This window comes from Nerophis ophidion, linkage group LG03, assembly GCF_033978795.1.
Source record: "Nerophis ophidion isolate RoL-2023_Sa linkage group LG03, RoL_Noph_v1.0, whole genome shotgun sequence".
Taxonomy (NCBI): domain Eukaryota; kingdom Metazoa; phylum Chordata; class Actinopteri; order Syngnathiformes; family Syngnathidae; genus Nerophis; species Nerophis ophidion.
Window position 1 is genome coordinate 17289748 of NC_084613.1, and position 15488 is coordinate 17305235.

The 15488-nt window shown below is 46.0% G+C and overlaps 3 protein-coding genes across 4 annotated transcripts in view; 2 read left to right on the plus strand and 1 right to left on the minus strand.

Moving 5' to 3' along the window:
• The window catches only part of slc6a15 (solute carrier family 6 member 15), a 65038-nt gene extending 59805 nt beyond the window's left edge, over positions 1 to 5233 (plus strand). For both annotated transcript variants that reach the window (XM_061894437.1, XM_061894439.1), the window contains 2 exons: positions 3846 to 4008; positions 4072 to 5233. In XM_061894437.1, coding sequence (XP_061750421.1) covers positions 3846 to 4008; positions 4072 to 4464 — 556 coding nt within the window. In that variant the 3' untranslated portion in view covers positions 4465 to 5233. The remainder of the gene's footprint in view (positions 1 to 3845; positions 4009 to 4071) is intronic.
• Positions 4904 to 7058, plus strand: LOC133548690 (fibroin heavy chain-like). The gene is made up of 4 exons (XM_061893662.1): positions 4904 to 4988; positions 5032 to 5187; positions 5231 to 5596; positions 5795 to 7058. Exons 1-4 carry the CDS (start codon positions 4904 to 4906, stop codon positions 6679 to 6681), a joined length of 1494 nt encoding a protein of 497 aa, XP_061749646.1. The 3' UTR covers positions 6682 to 7058.
• A 751-nt stretch (positions 7059 to 7809) lies between these two features.
• The window catches only part of lrrk2 (leucine-rich repeat kinase 2), a 129416-nt gene continuing 121737 nt past the window's right edge, over positions 7810 to 15488 (minus strand). The window contains exon 51 of the mRNA XM_061894436.1: positions 7810 to 8356. The gene's annotated coding sequence lies outside the window, so the exon portion shown is untranslated. The remainder of the gene's footprint in view (positions 8357 to 15488) is intronic.

A 15488-nucleotide genomic window follows, 5' to 3' on the forward strand; every position in this document is an offset into this window, starting at 1 on the left:
TGCTGACTATGAGAAACCTTGGAGAGGACCTCAGATGTGGGCAACCCCCCCCCCCCCTCTAGGGGACCGAAAGCAATGGATGTCGAGCGGGTCCAACATGATACTGTGAAAGTTCAATCCATAGTGGCTCCAAGACAGCAGCGAGAGTCCCGTCCACAGGAAACCATCTGAAGCGGATCAGCAGCGTAGAGATGTCCCCAACCGATACAGGCGAGCGGTCCATCCTGGGTCCCGACGAGCGGTCCATCCTGGGTCTCGACTCTGGACAGTCAGTACTTCATCCATGGTCATCGGACCGGACCCCCTCCACAAGGGAGGGGGGGACATAGGAGAAAGAAAAGAAGCGGCAGATCAACTGGTCTAAAAAGGAGGTCTATTTAAAGGCTAGAGTATACAAATGAGTTTTAAGATGAGACTTAAATGCTTCTACTGAGGTAGCATCTCGAACTGTTACCGGGAGGGCATTCCAGAGTACTGGAGCCCGAACGGAAAACGCTCTATAGCCCGCAGACTTTTTTTGAGCTCTAGGAATCACTAATAAGCCGGAGTCTTTTGAACGCAGATTTCTTGCCGGGACATACGGTACAATACAATCGGCAAGATAGGCTGGAGCTAGACCGTGTAGTATTTTATACGTAAGTAATAAAACCTTAAAGTCACATCTTAAGTGCACAGGAAGCCAGTGCAGGTGAGCCAGTACAGGCGTAATATGATCAAACTTTCTTGTTCTTGTCAAAAGTCTAGCAGCCGCATTTTGTACCAACTGTAATCTTTTAATGCTAGACATGGGGAGACCCGAAAATAATACGTTACAGTAATCGAGACGAGACGTAACAAACGCATGGATAATGATCTCGGCGTCTTTAGTGGACAAAATGGAGCGAATTTTAGCGATATTACGGAGATGAAAGAAGGCCGTTTTAGTAACGCTTTTAATGTGTGACTCAAAGGAGAGAGTTGGGTCGAAGATAATACCCAGATTTTTTACAGAGTCACCTTGTTTTATTATTTGGTTGTCAAATGTTAAAGTTGTATTATTAAATAGAGGTCGGTGTCTAGCAGGACCGATAATCAGCATTTCCGTTTTTTTGGCATTAAGTTGCAAAAAGTTAGCGGACATCCATTGTTTAATTTCATTAAGACACGCTTCCAACTGACTACAGTCCGGCATGTTGGTCAGCTTTAGGGGCATGTAGAGTTGGGTGTCATCAGCATAACAGTGAAAGCTAATACCGTATTTGCGTATGACGTCACCTAGCGGCAGCATGTAGATGCTGAAGAGTACAGGGCCAAGGACCGAACCCTGGGGAACTCCACACGTTACCTTAACATAGTCCGAGGTCACACTGTTATAGGAGACGCACTGCATCCTATCAGTAAGATAAGAGTTAAACCATGACAGGGCTGAGTCTGACATACCAATTCGTATTTTGATACGCTCTAATAAAATATTATGATCGACGGTATCGAAAGCAGCGCTAAGATCGAGGAGCAGCAACATAGATGACGCATCAGAGTCCATCGTTAGCAATAGATCATTAGTCAATTTTGCGAGGGCTGTCTCAGTCGAGTGATTTGCCCTGAAACCGGATTGAAAGGTTTCACATAGATTGTTAAACGCTAAGTGCTCATTTAGCTGCTCCGCAACAATTTTTTCGAGGATTTTCGAAATAAAGGGAAGGTGAGACACCGGTCGGTAGTTTACCATGAGGTCAGGATCGAGGTTAGGTCTTTTAAGGAGAGGATGAATAACCGCTTTTTTGAATGCAACGGGAACAGTGCCCGAGGAAAGTGATACGTTTATAATATTTAGCACTGATGGACCTAATAATACAAAAAGCTCCTTGATAAGTTTCCCAGGAAGTGGGTCAAGTAAACATGTTGTTTGTTTTATTCCATTTACACGTTGTAACAATCCTTCTAATGTTATTTCATCAAAACGAGAGAAACTATTTTGGATATTTGCAGTATCCGCCGTATATACAATCGTATCTGTGTTACTATAACCCCGTTGTAGCTGGGACGCATTGTCTTTAATCTCCTTTCTAATAAGTTCAATTTTCTTATTAAAGAACTTCATAAAGTCATCTGCCGAATGGGTGGAGCTACTGGAAGGAGTCCCTTGTTGGGTTAGCGATGCTACAGTACTAAACAAAAATTTTGGATCGTTTTTATTAATGCGGATGAGATTTGAGTAATAATTAGTTTTAGCTAAGGTAAGCATGCGTTTATAAGTTATTAAACTATCACTCCATGCTTGATGGTGCACCTCAAGTTTAGTCGTGCGCCATTTGCGTTCCAGCTTTCTACATAATAATTTCTGAGCTCTAGTTTCTTCAGTAAACCATGGCGTACGCCTATTTGGAGCCTTTTTTAACTTCAGCGGTGCTATACTATCAATGGTTTCGCGCAGGGCGTTGTTAAAGTTGTTAGTGAGGTTATCAATAGAGCCCACATACTTTGGGAACGGTGCCATTACCGAGGGCAGTAGGTCCGCAAGAGTCGTCGTCGTGGCAGCATTAATGTTGCGGCTGCTATAGCAGTTATTATTCTTATTAGCTTGCCGAACATGAGTCTGAACTTCGAATTTTATAAGGTAATGATCGGACATTACTTTAGTATACGGGAGTATCATAACTTTGGAGACGGTGATACCTCTGACAAGCACTAGGTCTATCGTATTGCCGCTGCGATGCGTCGGTTCATTTATTATTTGTGTAAGACCACAGCTATCAATTATAGTCTGGAGCGCCACGCACGGTGGGTCCAATGGGGTATTCATATGGATATTAAAGTCCCCCATTATAATTATATTATCGGCGTGCGTCACTAGATCAGCAACAAACTCTGAGAATTCACTAATAAAGTCCGAATAGGGCCCTGGGGGGCGGTAGATAACGGCCAGGCACAGAGGCAGAGGTGTGGCAGACTTCATATACATTACACTTACGTACAGTTCACACTTACATTGCACTTTTACGTAAAGTTTACACATACATTACACTTAAATTAAGTTTATACTTACATTACACTTTTACGTAAAGTTTACACTTACATTAAACTTTTATGTAAAGTTCACACTCACATTACACTTTTGCGTAAAGTTTACACTTAAATTAAACTTTTATGTAAAGTTCACACTTACATTACACTTTTGCGTAATGTTTACACTTACATTAAACTTTTATGTGAAGTTCACACATACATTACACTTACGTACAGTTCACACTTACATTGCACTTTTACGTAAAATTTACACATACATTACACTTAAATGAAGTTTATACTTACATTACACTTTTGCGTAAAGTTTACACTTACATTAAACTTTTATGTAAAGTTCACACATACATTACACTTACGTACAGTCCACACTTACATTGCACTTTTACGTAAAGTTTACACATACATTACACTTACATGAAGTTTATACTTACATTGCACTTTTACGTAAGGTTCACATGTACATTGCACTTTTACGCACACGTTACACTTATATTACACTTTTATGTAAAGTTTACACTAACATTATTACTTTTACGTTAAGTTTACACGTAAACCACACTCTTACGTAAAGTTTACACTCACATTACATGTTTTACGTAAATTTTACACTCACATTACACTGTAAAGTGAACTTTACACCGTTAATTCAAGTTTGCAGTGTAAAGTTCAGGTGTGTTAACGTGACACAGTAAAGCCAACCATATAAGGTCATGTGTAGTTTACACTCACATGACATAGTTTCCAGTTAGTGAGTGTAACTTTGAAAAGTAGACAGTGTCCAGTTGTGTAAGAATGTTTGTGTCGTGCACAAGAGAGACTCACCTGGTGTCCGCCGCCAGGTTCTTCGAGGACCTGAAGGACATGTTGGGCTTCAGGCCGTACCGCTTCTACTACTACATGTGGAAGTTCATCACACCCATCCTGCTGCTGGTGCTGCTGTGCTCCAGCCTGGTGCAGCTGGTCAAGGCGCCGCCCGTCTACAACGCCTGGATCCAGGAAGCGGTGAGAAGGAAGTTGTGCCAGCTGTGTCTTGTTTGCCGCTAACCGCCGCCTGACCTCCGGCAGGCCAAGGAACAGGAGTTGCGCTTCCCCACCTGGGCCGTGGTGGTGTGCGTCTCCCTGGTGGTGGTGGCCCTCCTGCCCCTGCCCGTGGTCTTCCTCCTGCGCTTCTTCAACCTCCTGGAGGACGGCGCCGGCGGCATCTCGGCCGTGTCCTACAAGAAGGGGCGCATCATCAAGGAGGTGTCGTGCCCGGGCGAGGACGACGACGCCAGCCTGCTGCGGGCCAAGACGCCCGGCGAGGCGCCGTCGCCGCTGCTGCCCGCTAACAGCATCTACCGCAAGCAGGGCGCCGCGGCAGCAGGCGACGGCCCCCAGGCGGACGCCGTGCCCAACGGTCGTTACGGAATCGGTTACCTGATGGCCGACGTGGCGGACATGCCCGAGTCGGACTTGTAGGCCCGACGCCCTCGCTTCTAGTCGTCTCGTGCGCGCTCATCCATGTTACTGCTCCTAGCGCACAGTCCTGTAGATAGTCTAGCACCGCCTCCTTTATCCTCTTCCTGCTTCGCCTTTGTCTCTGAACCTCGCCATCTTTAGTCCCAGGAACACCTGCACGCCAAACACACCCCTTTCTTTTCTGGCCTGCCATGGCTAACTTCACCACCAGGTGGAGCTACTCCGCTCTTGCGCTTGCCCTCATTTGAATGCAGTGAAGTCAAGTGTGCCCAGTAACGTCACCAACGCCTCCTCGCTGCCCCCTGGTGGTCAAAGTGCGGGTGCTGACTGTGATGTTGCCCGAGCCAGTGGAGAATCATCAGAGCCGGCGCATCTGTGCAAAGTTATGTCACCCGAGCCGGCACGGGTGTGCCCAGTGACGTCACCCGAGCCAGCGAAAATGTTCAAGCTGGTGATGGCATACCTGGTGACGTTGCTCGAGCTGATGAAGGAGTACCCGGTGACATCACACCGAGCCGGCGTGGGTGTGCCCAGTGACGTCACCCAAGTGGGTGTGGGTGTGCCTAGTGACGATGCTCGAGCTAATGATAGACTACCCAGTGACATCGCCTGAGCTGGCGCAGGTGTGCCCAGTGACGATGCTCGAGCTAATGATGGAGTACCCAGTGACATCGCCTGAGCTGCCACGGGTGTGCCTACTGGTGTCGCCCGGGCCGGGCGCAGGTGTGGCCAGTGTCGTCCACCGAGCCTGTGTAGACGAGCCCAGTGACTTCGCCCGAGCAAGTGCGGGTGTGGCCAGTGACGTCAACCGAGCGGGTGTGGGTGTGCCCGGTGACGTCCCATTTGCAAAGTTATGTCACCCGGGCAGGTGCGGGTGTGTCCAGTGTCGTCCACCGAGCCTGTGCAGACGTGCCCAGTGACATCGCCCGAGCCGGCGCGAGTGTGGCTAGTGACGTCAACCGAGCGGGTGCGGGTGTGCCCGGTGACCTCCCTCGAGCTTGTGCAGATGTGACCGGTGACGTCGCCCGAGCGGGTGCGGGTGTGTCCAGTGTCGTCCGCCGAGCCTGTGCAGACGTGCCCAGTGACATCGCCCGAGCAGGTGTAGGTGTGGCCAGTGACGTCAACCAAGCAGGTGTGGGTGTGCCCGGTGACGTCGCCAGAGGTGGTGCACATTTGCAAGGATATGTCACCCGAGCTGGTGCGGGTGTGCCCGGTGACCTCCCTTGAGCTTGTGCAGATGTGACCGGTGACATCGCCCGAGCGGGTGCGAGTGTGCCCAGTGACATCGCCCGAGCCGGCGCGGGTGTGGCCAGTGGCGTCAACCAAGCAGGTGTGGGTGTGCCCGGTGACATCGCCCGAGCCGGCAGGGGTGTGACTGGTGACGTCACCGAAGCCGGTGCACATTTGCAAAGTTATGACTCTCGAGCTGGCGCGGGTGTGCCCAGTGTCCTCCCTCGAGCTTGTGCAGATATGCCCAGTGACGTCGCCCGAGCGGGTGTGGGTGTGTCCAGTGTCGTCCGCCAAGCCTGTGCAGATGTGCCCAGTGACATCGCCCGAGCAAGTGCGAGTGTGTCCTGTGACATCGCCCGAGCCGGCACTGGTGTGGACAGTGACATCAACCAAACAGGTGTGGGTGTGCCCAGTGACATCGCCCGAGCCGGCGCTGGTGTGGACAGTGGCGTCAACCAAGCAGGTGTGGGTGTGCCCGGTGACATCGCCCGAGCCGGCGCGGGTGTGGCCAGTGACGTCAACCAAGCAGGTGTGGGTGTGCCCGGTGACATCGCCCGAGCCGGCACGGGTGTGCCCAGTGACATCGCCCGAGCCGGCGCGGTTGTGGCCAGTGGCGTCAACCAAGCAGGTGTGGGTGTGCCCAGTGACATCGCCCGAGCCGGCGCGGGTGTGGACAGTGGCATCAACCAAGCAGGTGTGGGTGTGCCCGGTGACATCGCCCGAGCCGGCGCGGGTGTGACTGGTGACGTCACCAAAGCCGGTGCACATTTGCAAAGTTATGACACTCGAGCTGGGGCGGGTGTGCCCAGTGTCCTCCCTCGAGCTTGTGCAGATGTGCCCGGTGACGTCACCCGGGCGGGTGCAGGTGTGTCCAGTGACCTCCCTCAAGCTTGTGCCGATGTGCCCGGTGACGTCACTCGGGCGGGTGCAGGTGTGTCCAGTGTCGTCGCCCGAGCCTGTGCAGATGTGCCCAATGACATCGTCTGAGCCGGCGCGGGTGTGCACAATAATATCGCCCGAGCCGGGTGTGCAAGGTGTTTAGTGTCTTCTGAAAGAAGGAAGTGAAGTTCCAAGACAAAGGTGGGCCTCCATCATGTTTATAGAATACATTCTGTTGTATAGCTAAGTATTCTGTAAATATTATAAATATTTCACTTGATACAACCTCATGTTTTTAAAAGTTTACGAGCACTTCATCATTAATAACTTTGTCATCGTTTTTTTTTTTGTTGTTTTTTTTTACTTCAGTGTTTTTTTGTGAGTCCTTTTTGTAAATACTCTCCTCGGTTTTTCCCATCAAATGGCTTCAAAATGCAGTTTTTTCCTACTCGCTCCAAATTAAACATCAAATAATGTCCAAGTCACGCTTCTATGATGTCCTTGTTCTCATTCATCCAGACTTCACCGGTCCAGTGGACTTTGAGGAAAAGTGTGATGATAACCATAGAACAGTCCCGGCCTACATGATTACAGTACTACTGAAAATAAAAATGTTTTTTAATTATTTCGGTGCTTGGCCGATCCAAATGATCACAAATTAACATGTAGCTCATTTATTAACGTTGGGATCAGATATATGTAGTAGAAACATCCATCCATTTACTACCGTGTATTCCCCTTTGGGGTAGGAAATGGATCAGCTGCAATCAGGCGGAAGGCGGGTTACACCCTGGACAAGTCACCACCTCATCGCAGGGCCAACACAGATAAACAGACCACATTTACATTCACACACTAGGGCCAATTTGGTGTTGCCAAGCAACCTATCAGTAGAAACATCTACAGTAATTTTATGAAATCAAGTCATAAAAATGTACATTATTTAGTACACTTGTAAATTTAAAAATCTTAAATGACACTTTTTAAATGAAAAAAATCAGTTTTATAGACCAAAACAAATAGTTTGTAGTACTGAACTTCCACAACAGGCAACTTTAGTAAATTGCCTTGTGAGACAGCGCCCTCTAGTGGACTCATAGCCGCACTACTCTTTTAAACCTGCAGATGACGCCATTCAAAAACAGTTTGTAGTACTGAACTTCCACAAGAGACAGCGCCCTCTGGTGGACTTATAGCCGCACTACTCTTTTAAACCTGCAGATGACGCCATTCAACTACTTTCTTTTTTCGTTTATTTACATGGAGTCACTACTGTCGACTTAAAAATAGCTTTTAAGATGTCCACAGCTTGACCCTGGAACAGATAAATGTATGTTATTTACATTCTTAGTGGAGGTTTCACAATGGAATTCCGATCAAATATACTTTGTAGCAGCAAATAAATAAAAGCCTGTAGTGTTTATTAAGTCACATGACTCAAGGTTAAAATTAAATACAAAAAAAGTGTCGATTTTTAAATAGTTTTTGGACCAACTTTTTTACTTTAGTGTTTTGTTGTTGGGTCAGTTTGAAAAAAATGTGAACAAAAATTAAATGAAAAATGTGCTCTTTTTTTCTACGGCTAAAAGCTAAGCCAACGTGCGTGGTTTTTGTTTTTTTTGTCCCTTTGAACGAACGGAAAAGACTATAGAGTCAAATAAGGAAGAAAAAGTAAACACTGACGGAGAGCCAATGAGTCTTCTTCGTCAGCTGAGGTAAACGTTCCACTTCCGCACTCTCGTCCGGGCAAAAAAAACAAGGTCATCCTTTTTTCACAAACTTTCTGTAAAAAACAAAAACAAGTTGAAAAATGATTATTGAAGCATAAAAGATGGCCTGAAATACTAACATCAAGTAGTAAAATACACCACGCTTAGCTGAGGTTAGCATGCTAAAAGCTAACATGAAATAGTGGACCTTTGAGTAGTATAGCTACAAAATTAGCTCATGAGCTAACATGCTAGTATTAGCATGCTAACAGCTGGCAACAAAATGTTGGACATGTGGAGAACAGCTGCTAACATTAGCTGAAAAAAAAAACAACTAGCATGTTAACGTCAGCATTCACACAAATAAAGCATTTATTTTTGTTGAATATTATACCTTATCATTTATACTGAATATTTACTTAATTTTATCAAATAACATTTTTATAAAGTCATATACAAAATAGTAAATATAATTAAAAGAACACAAGTTCCCACAATTAAATTAAATCTCTCCAGCAGCCCGTTTAAGCAGCAGACTAGTTAGTTAGTGTGTATTGTTGTGTATTAAAAGCAGCAGACTAGTTGGGGTGTGTGTATTGAAGGCAACAGACTAGTTAGGTGTGTGTATTGAAGGCAACAGACTAGTTAGGTGTGTGTATTGAAGGCAACAGACTAGTTAGGTGTGTGTATTGAAGGCAGCAGACTAGTTAGGTGTGTGTATTAAAGGCAGCAGACTAGTCAGGTTGTGTGTATTGAAGGCAGCAGACTAATTAGGTGTGTGTATTGAAGGCAGCAGACTATTTAGGGGGTGTGTATTAAAGGCAGCAGACTAGTTAGGGTGTGTGTATTGAAGGCAACAGACTTGTTAGGTGTGTGTATTAAAGGCAGCAGACTAGTTAGGTGTGTGTATTAAAGGCAGCAGACTAGTTAGGTGTGTGTATTAAAGGCAGCAGACTAGTCAGGTTGTGTGTATTGAAGGCAGCAGACTAATTAGGTGTGTGTATTGAAGGCAACAGACTTGTTAGGTGTGTGTATTAAAGGCAGCAGACTAGTTAGGTGTGTGTATTAAAGGCAGCAGACTAGTTAGGTGTGTGTATTAAAGGCAGCAGACTAGTCAGGTTGTGTGTATTGAAGGCAGCAGACTAGTTAGGTGTGTGTATTGAAGGCAGCAGACTATTTAGGGGGTGTGTATTAAAGGCAGCAGACTAGTTAGGGTGTGTGTATTGAAGGCAACAGACTTGTTAGGTGTGTGTATTGAAGTATTGAAGGCAGCAGACTAGTTAGGTTGTGTGTATTAAAGGCAGCAGACTAGTTAGGGTGTGTGTATTGAAGGCGCAGACTAGTTAGGGTGTGTGTATTGAAGGCAGCAGACTAGTTAGGGTGTGTGTATTAAAGGCAGCAGACTAGTTAGGGTGTGTGTATTGAAGGCAGCAGACTAGTTAGGGTGTGTGTATTGAAGGCAGCAGACTAGTTAGGGTGTGTGTATTAAAGGCAGCAGACTAGTTAGGGTGTGTGTATTGAAGGCAGCAGACTAGTTAGGGTGTGTGTATTGAAGGCAGCAGACTAGTTAGGGTGTGTGTATTAAAGGCAGCAGACTAGTTAGGGTGTGTGTATTGAAGGCAGCAGACTAGTTAGGGGGTGTGTATTGAAGGAAGCAGACTAGTTAGGGTGTGTGTATTGAAGGAAGCAGACTAGTTAGGTGTGTGTATTGAAGGCAGCAGACTAGTTAGGTGTGTGTATTGAAGGCAGCAGACTAGTTAGGTGTGTGTATTGAAGGCAGCAGACTAGTTAGGTTGTGTGTATTAAAGGCAGCAGACTAGTTAGGTGTGTGTATTGAAGGCAGCAGACTAGTTAGGGTGTGTGTATTAAAGGCAGCAGACTAGTTAGGGTGTGTGTATTGAAGGCAGCAGACTAGTTAGGTGTGTGTATTGAAGGCAGCAGACTAGTTAGGGTGTGTGTATTGAAGGCAGCAGACTAGTTAGGGTGTGTGTATTAAAGGCAGCAGACTAGTTAGGGTGTGTGTATTGAAGGCAGCAGACTAGTTAGGGTGTGTGTATTGAAGGCAGCAGACTAGTTAGGGTGTGTGTATTAAAGTTAGCAGACTAGTTAGGGTGTGTGTATTGAAGGCAGCAGACTAGTTAGGGTGTGTGTATTGAAGGCAGCAGACTATTTAGGGGGTGTGTATTAAAGGCAGCAGACTAGTTAGGGTGTGTGTATTGAAGGCAACAGACTAGTTAGGGTGTGTGTATTGAAGTATTGAAGGCAGCAGACTAGTTAGGTTGTGTGTATTAAAGGCAGCAGACTAGTTAGGGTGTGTGTATTGAAGGCAGCAGACTAGTTAGGGTGTGTGTATTGAAGGCAGCAGACTAGTTAGGGTGTGTGTATTAAAGGCAGCAGACTAGTTAGGGTGTGTGTATTGAAGGCAGCAGACTAGTTAGGGTGTGTGTATTAAAGTTAGCAGACTAGTTAGGGTGTGTGTATTGAAGGCAGCAGACTAGTTAGGTGTGTGTATTGAAGGCAGCAGACTAGTTAGGTGTGTGTATTGAAGGCAGCAGACTAGTTAGGTTGTGTGTATTAAAGGCAGCAGACTAGTTAGGTGTGTGTATTGAAGGCAGCAGACTAGTTAGGGTGTGTGTATTAAAGGCAGCAGACTAGTTAGGGTGTGTGTATTGAAGGCAGCAGACTAGTTAGGTGTGTGTATTGAAGGCAGCAGACTAGTTAGGGTGTGTGTATTGAAGGCAGCAGACTAGTTAGGGTGTGTGTATTAAAGGCAGCAGACTAGTTAGGGTGTGTGTATTGAAGGCAGCAGACTAGTTAGGGTGTGTGTATTGAAGGCAGCAGACTAGTTAGGGTGTGTGTATTAAAGTTAGCAGACTAGTTAGGGTGTGTGTATTGAAGGCAGCAGACTAGTTAGGGTGTGTGTATTGAAGGCAGCAGACTATTTAGGGGGTGTGTATTAAAGGCAGCAGACTAGTTAGGGTGTGTGTATTGAAGGCAACAGACTAGTTAGGGTGTGTGTATTGAAGTATTGAAGGCAGCAGACTAGTTAGGTTGTGTGTATTAAAGGCAGCAGACTAGTTAGGGTGTGTGTATTGAAGGCAGCAGACTAGTTAGGGTGTGTGTATTGAAGGCAGCAGACTAGTTAGGGTGTGTGTATTAAAGGCAGCAGACTAGTTAGGGTGTGTGTATTGAAGGCAGCAGACTAGTTAGGGTGTGTGTATTAAAGTTAGCAGACTAGTTAGGGTGTGTGTATTGAAGGCAGCAGACTAGTTAGGGTGTGTGTATTGAAGGCAGCAGACTAGTTAGGGTGTGTGTATTGAAGGCAGCAGACTAGTTAGGGTGTGTGTATTGAAGGCAGCAGACTAGTTAGGGGGTGTGTATTGAAGGAAGCAGACTAGTTAGGGTGTGTGTATTGAAGGAAGCAGACTAGTTAGGTGTGTGTATTGAAGGCAGCAGACTAGTTAGGTGTGTGTATTGAAGGCAGCAGACTAGTTAGGTGTGTGTATTGAAGGCAGCAGACTAGTTAGGTTGTGTGTATTAAAGGCAGCAGACTAGTTAGGTGTGTGTATTGAAGGCAGCAGACTAGTTAGGTGTGTGTATTAAAGGCAGCAGACTAGTTAGGGTGTGTGTATTGAAGGCAGCAGACTAGTTAGGTTGTGTGTATTAAAGGCAGCAGACTAGTTAGGTGTGTGTATTGAAGGCAGCAGACTAGTTAGGGTGTGTGTATTAAAGGCAGCAGACTAGTTAGGGTGTGTGTATTGAAGGCAGCAGACTAGTTAGGGTGTGTGTATTGAAGGCAGCAGACTAGTTAGGGTGTGTGTATTAAAGGCAGCAGACTAGTTAGGGTGTGTGTATTGAAGGCAGCAGACTAGTTAGGGTATGTGTATTGAAGGCAGCAGACTAGTTAGGGTGTGTGTATTGAAGGCAGCAGACTAGTTAGGGTGTGTGTATTGAAGGCAGCAGACTAGTCAGGGTGTGTGTATTGAAGGCAGCAGACTAATTAGGGGGTGTGTATTGAAGGAAGCAGACTAATTAGGGTGTGTGTATTGTAGGAAGCAGACTAGTTAGGTGTGTGTATTGAAGGCAGCAGACTAGTTAGGTGTGTGTATTGAAGGCAGCAGACTAGTTAGGTGTGTGTATTGAAGGCAGCAGACTAGTTAGGGTGTGTGTATTGAAGGCAGCAGACTAGTTAGGGTGTGTGTATTAAAGGCAGCAGACTAGTTAGGGTGTGTGTATTGAAGGCAGCAGACTAGTTAGGTGTGTGTATTGAAGGCAGCAGACTAGTTAGGTGTGTGTATTGAAGGCAGCAGACTAGTTAGGGTGTGTGTATTAAAGGCAGCAGACTAGTTAGGGTGTGTGTATTGAAGGCAGCAGACTAGTTAGGGTGTGTGTATTGAAGGCAGCAGACTAGTTAGGGTGTGTGTATTAAAGGCAGCAGACTAGTTAGGGTGTGTGTATTGAAGGCAGCAGACTAGTTAGGGCGTGTGTATTGAAGGCAGCAGACTAGTTAGGGTGTGTGTATTAAAGGCAGCAGACTAGTTAGGGTGTGTGTATTGAAGGCAGCAGACTAGTTAGGGGGTGTGTATTGAAGGAAGCAGACTAGTTAGGGTGTGTGTATTGAAGGAAGCAGACTAGTTAGGTGTGTGTATTGAAGGCAGCAGACTAGTTAGGTGTGTGTATTGAAGGCAGCAGACTAGTTAGGTGTGTGTATTGAAGGCATCAGACTAGTTAGGTTGTGTGTATTAAAGGCAGCAGACTAGTTAGGTGTGTGTATTGAAGGCAGCAGACTAGTTAGGGTGTGTGTATTGAAGGCAGCAGACTAGTTAGGTTGTGTGTATTAAAGGCAGCAGACTAGTTAGGTGTGTGTATTGAAGGCAGCAGACTAGTTAGGTGTGTGTATTAAAGGCAGCAGACTAGTTAGGGTGTGTGTATTGAAGGCAGCAGACTAGTTAGGTTGTGTGTATTAAAGGCAGCAGACTAGTTAGGTGTGTGTATTGAAGGCAGCAGACTAGTTAGGGTGTGTGTATTAAAGGCAGCAGACTAGTTAGGGTGTGTGTATTGAAGGCAGCAGACTAGTTAGGGTGTGTGTATTGAAGGCAGCAGACTAGTTAGGGTGTGTGTATTAAAGGCAGCAGACTAGTTAGGGTGTGTGTATTGAAGGCAGCAGACTAGTTAGGGTATGTGTATTGAAGGCAGCAGACTAGTTAGGGTGTGTGTATTAAAGGCAGCAGACTAGTTAGGGTGTGTGTATTGAAGGCAGCAGACTAGTTAGGGTGTGTGTATTGAAGGCAGCAGACTAGTTAGGGTGTGTGTATTAAAGGCAGCAGACTAGTTAGGGTGTGTATATTGAAGGCAGGAGACTAGTTAGGGTGTGTGTATTGAAGGCAGCAGACTAGTTAGGGTGTGTGTATTGAAGGCAGCAGACTAGTTAGGGTGTGTGTATTGAAGGCAGCAGACTAGTTAGGGTGTGTGTATTGAAGGCAGCAGACTAGTTAGGGTGTGTGTATTAAAGGCAGCAGACTAGTTAGGGTGTGTGTATTGAAGGCAGCAGACTAGTTAGGGGGTGTTTATTAAAGGCAGCAGACTAGTTAGGGTGTGTGTATTGAAGGCAACAGACTAGTTAGGGTGTGTGTATTGAAGGCAGCAGACTAGTTAGGGTGTGTGTATTAAAGGCAGCAGACTAGTTAGGGTGTGTGTATTGAAGGCAGCAGACTAGTTAGGGTGTGTGTATTGAAGGCAGCAGACTAGTTAGGGTGTGTGTATTAAAGGCAGCAGACTAGTTAGGGTGTGTGTATTGAAGGCAGCAGACTAGTTAGGGTGTGTGTATTGAAGGCAGCAGACTAGTTAGGGTGTGTGTATTAAAGGCAGCAGACTAGTTAGGGGGTGTGTATTGAAGGCAGCAGGCTAGGTAGGGGGTGTGTATTGAAGGAAGCAGACTAGTTAGGGTGTGTGTATTGAAGGAAGCAGACTAGTTAGGTGTGTGTATTGAAGGCAGCAGACTAGTTAGGTGTGTGTATTGAAGGCAGCAGACTAGTTAGGTTGTGTGTATTAAAGGCAGCAGACTAGTTAGGTGTGTGTATTGAAGGCAGCAGACTAGTTAGGGTGTGTGTATTGAAGGCAGCAGACTAGTTAGGTTGTGTGTATTAAAGGCAGCAGACTAGTTAGGTGTGTGTATTGAAGGCAGCAGACTAGTTAGGTGTGTGTATTAAAGGCAGCAGACTAGTTAGGGTGTGTGTATTGAAGGCAGCAGACTAGTTAGGTTGTGTGTATTAAAGGCAGCAGACTAGTTAGGTGTGTGTATTGAAGGCAGCAGACTAGTTAGGGTGTGTGTATTAAAGGCAGCAGACTAGTTAGGGTGTGTGTATTGAAGGCAGCAGACTAGTTAGGGTGTGTGTATTGAAGGCAGCAGACTAGTTAGGGTGTGTGTATTAAAGGCAGCAGACTAGTTAGGGTGTGTGTATTGAAGGCAGCAGACTAGTTAGGGTATGTGTATTGAAGGCAGCAGACTAGTTAGGGTGTGTGTATTAAAGGCAGCAGACTAGTTAGGGTGTGTGTATTGAAGGCAGCAGACTAGTTAGGGTGTGTGTATTGAAGGCAGCAGACTAGTTAGGGTGTGTGTATTAAAGGCAGCAGACTAGTTAGGGTGTGTATATTGAAGGCAGGAGACTAGTTAGGGTGTGTGTATTGAAGGCAGCAGACTAGTTAGGGTGTGTGTATTGAAGGCAGCAGACTAGTTAGGGTGTGTGTATTGAAGGCAGCAGACTAGTTAGGTTGTGTGTAATAAAGGCAGCAGACTAGTTAGGTGTGTGTATTGAAGGCAGCAGACTAGTTAGGGTGTGTGTATTAAAGGCAGCAGACTAGTTAGGGTGTGTGTATTGAAGGCAGCAGACTAGTTAGGGTGTGTGTATTGAAGGCAGCAGACTAGTTAGGGTGTGTGTATTAAAGGCAGCAGACTAGTTAGGTTGTGTGTATTAAAGGCAGCAGACTAGTTAGGTGTGTGTATTGAAGGCAGCAGACTAGTTAGGGGGTGTGTATTAAAGGCAGCAGACTAGTTAGGGGGTGTGTATTGAAGGCAGCAGACTAGTTAGGTGTGTGTATTGAAGGCAGCAGACTAGTTAGGGTGTGTGTATTGAAGGCAGCAGACTAGTTAGGGTGTGTGTATTAAAGGCAGCAGACTAGTTAGGGTGTGTGTATTGAAGGCAGCAG